Below are 10,279 nucleotides of genomic sequence, written 5' to 3'. Positions count from 1 at the left end.
GGAGCTTTTTTGTCCATTCAGACGCCCGCTTGCAGCCGCACCTACGCCGAAAGCGAATCTCTTCCAATTCTGTGTTGTTTAAAAAATATGGCCTCTGTTGGCAGCGTTGCAGTGAAATTTGAGCGAAGACATTTTTTTTTTTTAAGTTTAGATTTTGGCCAGTTATACCCTCTCTAGTTTTGATTAGTGAAAATACCAGATCTTAATTAGCTCAGTTTTTCATTTATTTAATTATATTGTAAAAAAAAATAAGATATATACAAACATGCACGCAAAATAATTATAAATATCAATGGACAAAAAATGGAGAATAAAAATAAAAGTATATAAAAATAAATTTTTTTACTTGACACACATTAAAAGTTTGCAGCAACAACACGCGCTTTAGCTCACTGCCAAAACCACGCAGCCTCTCCATTCTCAGCGCTCGCTCCACTAATATTCTCTTATGTCTTGCTCTTGCATCAATTCAGACGCCTTCAGCAATCGTAAAAATTCGGGCGTGTATGGTAGATTGTATGCTTTTAACGCCTCTTCATCGTCAGCCTTTTCCTCTTCCAACTGTTTCAACAATTCACGCTGCCGTCGGGCTTGCATTTCACTCTCAGATTCTTCAGTATCAGTCATCGCTGGCACTTGCACCTGTTGCGGCAGTGCCCGCTGCTGTTCCGGCTCCGCCTCCCGCTGTGGTTCCAGCACCTGCTGTTGTTGTGCCTGCTCCCGTTTTCTCTGCGTCTGCTCCTCCTTTATGCTTTCCAAAAATCCGAGGTTCTGCAGCAAATCATCACGCACGCCAACCATCTGCTGCTGTTCTACAGCCGGTAAATCGTCGTATTCACGTAGCAGTTTCTTAACGATACGCGAACGCTGCTCAACGCGATTGGGGTCAATGAGACGCACCTCTTTACTGAACTCTTCGAATGGACTTTCAAGGCTGCCGCGCTTCTCGCGCACACCCTCCGCGGAGTTACTCTCAAAGACATCTAAAATCTGCTCGTAGAAAATTTTCAGCTCGGGCGGCAGCGGTATGCAGGAGCGTTGCTCTACTTGGTCGTCGATTATGTCACTGATGGCCTCCATGGCCTGCTCAACCATGTCTTCGATGTGATTGACGTCATCTTTTTGCTTTTGATTTGGAAGTGAGAGCAAGAGAGAGAGCAAAATATTTTAGAGTGAAATAATAAGTGTTGATAAAAGTCAGTTTGTTCAGACCATTTTCTCAAAGCCGGTCTCTTGCGGTGGGGCCTTCTTCATGCATTGTTGATTGTGCTTCAAACTGGCCCATAAGGATTTCATTTGAGGATTGCATTTCGCCATATTAAATATAGACGTAATGACGTCCACAGCTCCCCGCCCGGTCATGGACGCTTCGTCGCAACTGCGAAGAGAAAACCCGTAATGAGTAAATGTTCATGCGTGCGTTATTTTAAGGTGCTTGTAAACTCACCTCACCTTCGGCTTGGTACACTTTCGCTTTGTTGCATACCGCTTGAATGGCGCGAATTGAGGAAAGGAAATTCCACGGCGTTCGCGCTCTTCGCTCTGCACTTTGAACGTGCCATTGCCAAAAAAGTTCTTCGCCTTCTGATCGCCCATGACGCTTGCATTTATGGTAATATTCAGCTTCATCGCCTTCTGGCCGTATGCACCCATTGGGCGCTGCGTAACTGGTTGGATTTCAACAGTCATATTAATTGTTTCCATGCTCAAATTATCAGAAGAATTACCGTCGTTGCTGGTCGGACCGAAGTTAGTCGCAGCGGGCCCACTGCCACTAGCACCTCCAGCGCCACCATCGCCACTATTTCCACCACATACTTTTTTGTCATTGCCCATACCATTGCTTCCGCCTCCGAACCGGCCATGATCACCATGAGTGGCGCCTGCGTGGCCAGCACCTTGACGTTCATTCGCTGATTGTCCGCCGGCTTCATTTTCACTACTGCCTCCATGATCCTTACCGCTATGACCATCTCCACCGCGTTCACCACCTCCATGTGCTGGCCAATTGCCTCCCCCTCCCCTTCCGACACCATCATGCGCGCCGTGTCTGTGCCCGTTTGCACCTTGTTGCTCGGTTCCCTGCCCACCACTGCCTTGCTTGTGGTCCCCAACGCTTTGCCGGTCTATACAGTTACCATTATGACTCTTAGCGGTAGCATTACCGCTAGCCGCGCCATTTACACTCTCATCAGTCTTTCGGTCACTGACTTCCTTATTTTGCTGCTGCACTGATTTCAGAAAACCCTCCAATGTATTAAACGCTGTGCAGTTGAGCACTTGATCGTTCAGTTTCAATACCATGCCATCTTCTGCATTTTTACCGTTGCTCGCTTTATTTTTACTCTTACCAAACCAACCAAAAGGTGAGGACTCCCGATTATCATTGCCTTCCTCTTCTTCGCTTCCGGCTTTCTCATTCGCCACACTCGCGTCCTTTTCCTTTCCTTTGGGTTCCTCTTTTCTTTCAATGCTCTTGATGGCGCCATTTTCCATTTTAATCGTCAGTGCGGTGCGTTGTTTATTCGGCTGATTTTTATTTGTATTTTCTTCAGTTTTAGGTAAATCGGTTTCTTGTGGACTGTTACTGTTGTTGTTGTTGTTGTTGCTATCGTTGTCCGTGCTGTCGTTATCGCCATCTTCTTCCCATGGATCATTGCCATACCAAAGATTATCGACTGGTATTCCATCGAAATTTTGAGCATATTGGTCGACCTGCTTAAGATTATCGAACTGTTGATTCCCGAACTCGCCAACTGAGTTGCTAAAATCACGTTCTTTCTCCCGCTTTCGCTCCCTCTCGCGTTCACGATTGCGTAGTGAGAGTCGTCTTAATCGCGCCATCAGATCTCTGTAGTCCACTTCAAGTGGTTCTTTATTGTTGGCACCATTTCTTCCTTCTCTTCTAATGTAAGCGGCTCGTGCAGCATTCATCGCTCTACGATCCGCCGCAATAACAGCTGCGTCGTCGAGCGGTTCAGTTCTTCGAAATGCCGTATCAGTAGCTCTTTGATTATCATCGCTTTTGAGGCGAGATTCTCGTCTCCCGGATGCTGTAGGACCTGCCAGCTGGTCAACCGGCATTCGGTTTCCATAGTCTGCGAACAAGGCAGGGTCTATGGTTCTTCGTTCTTCATTGTAGTTTTCACCTTGTCTCATTGGGGATTCATCCCTTTGACCCGTCGAAAGCTCTTCAGACGCTCGCGCTGGTGCAAAGTTTCTGTTATCTGCCAATAGCATTCTAGTTTCTATAATTTTTCGGTTATCGCTGTTGTTATCCGCTATGTCATCCACATTATGGGCCGCTCGTTTACCCATCGGATGTTCAGAGTTCTTAGCGTCCGGCGCCTGGCTTTGAATTGATTTATTTGCATTGTCTTTCTCATCGGCGGATTGTATTACCTTCAATGTTTCATCATTTGTCCTTTCCTTTTCTGTGTCTTCCGCCGTGCCTTTAGCATCGCGCACCTCTCTGCTCCTACGAAAATGTCGTCCTTTATTCACAGAGCGACGCATTCTTTCGCATCCGTTCAGCACATGCAATTTATCGTCACTGAAATCCTCTCTCTTTGTTAAGGGCAATTCACGTCTGCGTCTGCTCAATACTTTCTGCCCTGGAATGACACTTCCATCACCCTGCCCGTCCCTGTTTCCACTTTCAACTTTCCCTTCTTGTTCTACACCCCCCTTTGCTTTCCCGTTCACCTCCCGCTTTGGCTTCAGTTTCTGCACCGTCATCAAATCCAATAGTTCATCCAAATCCACCTCCTTAATTCCGGTCATTTCGCCGGCCTCGTTGCGCACTCCTATGCGTTTGACGCGCCGCTTCGAACCGCAGTTGGCATTTCCATTTGAATTTGCTTCTCTTCTAAATTTGGAAATAGTCCCCACGCCCTCATCTTTATCACTCGCATCTGTTGTCTCCTTAGTTTTAAAATTGTCATCCCGCTCACCACATCGTTTTGACTTTTCCGCCATAGGATCTTCTAGAGCCTGACTTAAATTTTCATCGAAAACTCGCGCACTCGCTACTTTGTTGATTATATCTGAATCAGATGTATCTGCAGCCGATGAAACGGGCACTGAGTCCTTCTGATTTTCTATCGGTATTTCCGGCACTGACACTTCCGGCGCAGGTACCACGTCAGCTAGCGCTTTGTTATTGTCCGCCGGCGTAAGATCGGGCCATTGCATAGCCAGTGCATCGTCTGGCGAAGCGGTATCAAGATTTTGTGACAGCATTTGATCGTCTTCGCAGGAGTTTTTAATCACCCGTTTGTTGTGCATTGGATCTAAAAGGTCGCTGCTGTCGTCTTCGTATGGTTCCTGCTCCAGTCTTCTTTTGCGTAGAATAGTGTAGGCTGGTGAAAATATCACATCATCCGTTTTACTTTTTTCGTCTTTCTCTTCCTTTGAAAGCTCCGGTAAGTTATCGTAAATAAGTTTTTCGTATGCGCGCTCTTCCACATCTTCGAGCCGCCTCAATCGCTCCTGCCAATCGAGTATGTCCTGGGACACTAAAGATCCGTGCCGACTGTTCTCGTTATGTTCATTTTCACTGTCCACATCAAAGTTCTTTTCCAATCTCTTTACAGCATCATCCAGTTGAAGCTCTTGCTGTGTCTCAGAAAGCGCGTAGCTGGGTAGAGAGGGACCCAAGCCTTTTGCCATCAGCCTTGTGCTGGTCTTTAATTTAATTTCATTCATTGGGTTGAAGCCTGAGCTACGCTTCCAAGGCACTTTCACTTTATTGTCTAAGGCTGGCATGTCACCGCTTCTCTCACCACTGCTCGTGTGACTCTTTCGCGGTTCAGATTGCTCTTGCTCTATTTTCGAAAGCTTATAGTCAGCCTCATGCGACAAATCATTGCGCCCCAAATCAAATTGATCATTTACAATGCTCGGAAAGTGTATGTTCTCTATAGTTTTCTCATAGCTGATCGGTTCATCATCGTCTGTGGAATCAGATTTGGACTTTTTTGCAAAGTCTTCCATTGAGGAGTCAAAGTCCAGCTTGAAGTGTGGAAAGTCCACCTTTTGCATCATTCTATGTACCTCTGGATCGACTTTCTTCTCATTCAACTCCTCCAAGTTATCCATTTCTTTCTTGGAATTCAAGGAATTTCGGTAGGTGTTTGCTTCGAGTAGTAAGATGGTATTCAATTTGCTTTTCGCATTACTTTCCTTATTTGGCTGGGGTTCGCGAAGATCTGAGGTGAATTCCATATAAGTGTCGCCAGATTTAGTACGCTCTGCATTGCTCGCCAATGGCTTACAGTTAAAATAAGCTTTGGTGACTACGCTGGAGCCATGGCCGGTATCCTTAAGTGCGTTATTAAGATTCGAATTCGCATTAGCGCTGTCCGACGAGTCGAACTTGGAAAATGTTTGTGAATACGGCGCACCAATAGAACCATCTTTACCCAAATCCATATCGATGTTGAAGTTGTCCTTAGCGCCCAAGTTCGATTTCCAATCAAAGTTGGAAATGAAGCTGCTATCCTTGTTGAAATTGGCATTTTTATTGTAACTGCCTTTAGTCAAGGTGCTGTAATTATTTGAATCCTCCTCTTTGCTGACATTTTTTTGCCTATCTTCTTTAGTCAACGCTTTGTCTGAGTCCGAATTTGTGCCTGAACTACTTGAACTCTTCGAACCCTTGCTCGCTTTGGTTCTTTGCAGCACATCGTCCGTATTTACGTTCGAATTGCTGCTGTGAAAGCTATTCAGCAGTTGCCTATGCAGATTCTGAAAGCGGGAATTTGCGCGCACCAACTCCTTCAATTGGTCATTGACTTTGGTATTTTTAGCCATTTCGTCGTTGTTGTTTTTGTTTTCGTTGCTTTTGGTGTCGCGTCCCTGCAACGGGTGCATAAAATCGTTCTCCGAATCGAGCGCCTCGCGCTCTAAATTCAAATTTAGGTCGAGTTGGGAATTATGGAGCAGATCATCGATAGACTTGCGTCGCTGTTGCTGCAATTCAGCGTTGCCACTCAGCGCTGGCGATTCTTCGACATCTTGCAAAGCATCGGAGGCTTCATCCAGCGTTTGCTTAAATTGGACGAGCTCATCGCTAACAGCGGTGCGTATGTGTTGAAACTGCGCGGCAATGGTTAGTACAAAGAAGAAAATCGCGCAGGAAAATTTCATTTCTTCTTTGAGTTTGAAAAAAACATTTGAATTTGTCAATATTTTTTATTTGTTTTCACACTAAAGTCATTTCAGTGTTTTTTAAGTGCTGTAAAACTTTTTGTACTTTTCGATGTCGTTGAAGGTTACCACAAAGAGATAAAATAAAATAAGCTTATAAAATTTAATGAAAGTAAAATAAGTAGCAGATTTATTAATATAAACATAAGGGTGGTCTCTAAATTTAGGAATCAAATTTCTCCATTAGCTTTCCTAATCCTCAACCCCTACGTCGATACTACAATAGTCGAAGATGTCACATATAAATTTGTGTCCCGATTGAAGTCGGTTAAGGCGGGTTGAACAGGGGACAAAGTTCAGATTACCCTATGAAGCCGTGTGAACTGACTCAAAGCGCGACCAAAATTTATATGTGATGCCTTTGACTATGGTAGTATCGATTTTGGGTATTAGATTAAAAAAAAATACTTTTAATATTTTTAGTCTCTATAGAGGCATCAGAACTTTGCCCCCTGTGCAACGCGCCTTAACCGACTTCAATCTGGACCAAAATTTATATGTGAAGGCTATGCCCGTTGTATAACCGATTGCGGGGTGAGACTCAAAAATATCAAACACTTTCTGGAATTCAGAAGCTTTTACCAAAAGCACCTACTATCCCTTTGAAATTTAAAGAATTCCAAGCGATATTCCACAATATAGCCAAGCGGTTATATAGAGGTTTCAAACCTGCAACTCGACGATATTCCAGATTGAATCTAAACCTTTGCCAAATAAATTTTGAAAAAATGGATAAAAGGACGAACAGGATCATGGGCGTAGCCAGGTAGGGGAAGGGGGGTGCTCGAGCCCCCCCCCCCCTAACTTTCAAATTTTCCTTATATATATATAAAACAGTACCCTGAAATTCCAGCTTAATAGGGTCGAGAATTGAGTTGGTAGAGGGTAAATTTGACAATATTGAATAATCTCCAATTAAAATTTACAAAGATCGATCCATTTTAATCGGAAGATGAAATTAAATGCGTATTACAATTCGAATGAAGCTACATCACAATTTTATAATTGGAATAATTTAGATAAATTCTCAAATAATAAGTCAGTTTCACGCTAGTTCTTTTAAAGTAAATTTGTGCATAACATTTAGATATCTACTATTTGTATGTTTCACAGCATGCTTTCGATAAACATCGACTTCACATCACTGCGGTTGTTCTGGCTATTTCACACAATTAACAAGAAAATGATACCTTATTCTTTTGCATAATCATGCAATGAAAATAAGAATTACGTAAACGGATGATCAAACTTGACATTATTTAATAAAAATGTAATTTTTCCAAAATATCGTAAAGAAAAATCGATACATTTTCACACTCGTTTTGCTATATCGTAAACTAAGTCGAAACTACATAGTAGAAGTCTGAAATGCGACTATGAATAGAGGTAAATTTTAAGTTGGTACTTAAATTTAAGTTGCAACTTTGTTAGTTTCGACTTAGTTGCAGGACTATGAATACGCGCCTATGTTGTTTACGAAAACTGCGAGGTCATGGCGAGTTAACACTAAAAGCTTCCTCAACTGATTTTGTGGGCCCGGAACCACTTAAAAGTCAGTTGGTGTTCTTCGATAGCCACAGTTACTGCCTTGAAAGTGGTAGGTTGTCTTAGAAAATGCAGGCACCTCGGCTATCCTTTTGATAGGAAGCAGACTTCAGAACACTTTCTATGTAAACTATGTGACTAGACAAAGATTTGTTAATTCTAAAGCATCTGTACCAGAACCCTATATGCTTTTAAAAATTATTAGGGAGCTCGAAGGTATATTAGGGTTTCTGGGTTGGGCACTTTTGTTAGGAAAGCAAAACATCTCTCAGATCGCTGTGTTTCTTGTTCCTGATAAATTGCCAACGAACTAACAAGAATATTCTTAGAAGAGCGTTCCTAATATTAGAGTTTAATGTGATTACGGATGACGAAAACAACTTTTAAGTTATGCCAAAAGTTTATTCCAACCACAAACTACATGCAAAAGTTCCCAGCCGCTGGGTCTGGAGTGGGGTTTCCAACAATGGCATTGATGGCATCTGTTTCAAGGCAAAAGGGAAACTCTCTGATCTTTCATGCCTCTTCGCTGCATGGGGGCCTTGCGTCTCCCTTACAAAATCAATAGCCACCAACAACTGCTCATCTGGCGGGCAAGCATTTAGGCATACACGTCCCAAGTACACCAATATCAATTATTAATACCCGTGGTTTAAAAAATTTGCGCGACTGCCTTCAACACCTTGTTTTTCTTCTCAGCGCACACAATCGCAATAATAACAAATAAATTAAAAATGTGACAAAAACATATAAAAATGTAAACATATATGTAAGTCAATTGGCCGGTTCGCTCTAAATTATGTTGTAATAGTTTCGTCCCCAAGAACTTGAGGGTTACAATGAACAGAGGTACGTGGCTATCAGAACATCGTACACCGGACTGTAACGCGATGCCTTCTGATGTCACTTGAACATATACATAGTATTTCCTGCTCGGCTATTATCGTAGGGAATACCTAAACTGGTATGACTCCTAGAAGCAGTTCCATAACTGTAGTAGTTAAATTCCCACTTATTTAGATTTATGCGGCTTAGGAAGACACCTATGATGACCCCAATCACGTTTTGGCTAACCCCCGTAAGCCCAACCACCTAACAATGCATTCCCTTTGGTCCGCCACGTCGACGCAACGCCTTTCCTGGATCAGCCGTTGGTTGAGCTCTGCGGTAACGATTGCGAATTAAGGCAGGGTTTGGTAGTATCTCTACAATAACAATCCCTAGTCCTAGTTCATTACTTGCTACCAAAGTCTTTAAGAGTACCTACGTTTTCTAACATTCAATGTTAATGACGATTTTCTCTCCTCGCTTTGGATTCATAAAAACATGTTAATTTAAAACATTTATTAATACATTTTCGTTCTACACTTTATATAGCATTTATAACTCCGTTTTTCAACTGTTCCAAAACATCTACATACATCTACCACCATGTGGCACTTCTAAATCATAGACAATGAATACTAATGACACCTTTGCCAGATCGCTCTTCAAACACAGACACAAAGCCATTGTTGCAACAGGATGCCAACTTCATCCCGAACTCCACGCGAATCCCGCACCAAAAGTGTTTTCGCTGCAGTGCAAGGTGCAGCATTCAACAGGTACGCGCGCGCGCGCGCAACAACTCTTTTTCGGAAACTTCCAAACTAACTTCAAATCAAAGCTACAGATAGTAGAGACCGACGCGGCTGTGGCTTTTGCTGTTACTCGCAGTTAAATTCTATTGAATTTGAAAACTTTGAAGACATTTCCGCCAAGCATACGCGCGTGTTTGTGTGTGTGTGTGTGTGTGTACTTAACTACGCGCCGCAGTTCTTAACGGCACTGCAACAGAGATAACAAAATAATAACAATAATATTTTTATGCCACACGTGATGGTAGAGTCGCTCTATCGAGCGTTTGCATGTATATACTTGTGCCCACAGGCCACCCCTGCTGCTATTTTAAAGTTTTCGAAACTTTTTTCACACTCTCGCTCGCTGTTCGCACACAATCATCCGCGCGCTGCCAACAGCCAACAGCCAACAGCCAACACCAGCACAACTCACTCATGCCGCATCACTTCCGCCACATGTTGACAGTTGTTGTCATTGTCGTCACATAGTGCAACATTTCCTACGCCACATCCGCACTTTGCACAAATGCAATAAAAAAAAGGCAGGCATCAAGGTAGTAGGAAAGTTTGCACCGTTTGAGTACTTACATACATGCATATGTATGTGTGAGTGTGTGCGTTTGCGCTAACACTTTGCCGCTTTTTGTTTGGCACCTCTACCTCGGTTTTTGCTCTGTATGTAGCAGTTCCTGTGCCATTGACGTAATCGTTCGGCATTCATTTCCATGCAGTTGTTGTTGGTTTTTTTATTGTATGTTCTTTGCAATTCACAGGACCCCTTCGCTGCTCACCATGCCCATCAGCGCAACCACAGCCTGCGATGCGCAGTCAGTCATTCAGCCAACATGTTTTACAATTGTTTCACTATGATTTTTGTTCGCATTGATTTGTATTCATTCGGCTCA

At 43.1% G+C, this 10,279-nt stretch overlaps 1 protein-coding gene across 1 annotated transcript; it reads right to left on the bottom strand.

Annotated features, from left to right (window-relative positions):
* Nucleotides 1-435: 435 nt before the first annotated feature.
* LOC118743956 lies at nt 436-6,150 on the bottom strand. Its single transcript, XM_036476719.1, has 4 exons — nt 2,610-6,150; nt 1,448-2,549; nt 1,213-1,378; nt 436-1,125 (listed from the first exon to the last, which is right to left on the bottom strand). The coding sequence occupies exons 1-4, from the start codon at nt 6,148-6,150 to the stop codon at nt 436-438; spliced, it is 5,499 nt and encodes a 1,832-aa protein (XP_036332612.1).
* Nucleotides 6,151-10,279: the final 4,129 nt, after the last annotated feature.

This window comes from Rhagoletis pomonella, unplaced genomic scaffold, assembly GCF_013731165.1.
Source record: "Rhagoletis pomonella isolate Grant_MI unplaced genomic scaffold, Rhpom_1.0 Rhpom_scaffold_00007, whole genome shotgun sequence".
In the NCBI taxonomy this organism is placed as follows: Eukaryota; Metazoa; Arthropoda; class Insecta; order Diptera; family Tephritidae; genus Rhagoletis; species Rhagoletis pomonella.
The sequence above is the reverse complement of the archived record's forward strand: the minus strand, read 5'-3'. Positions and strand labels throughout refer to the sequence as shown.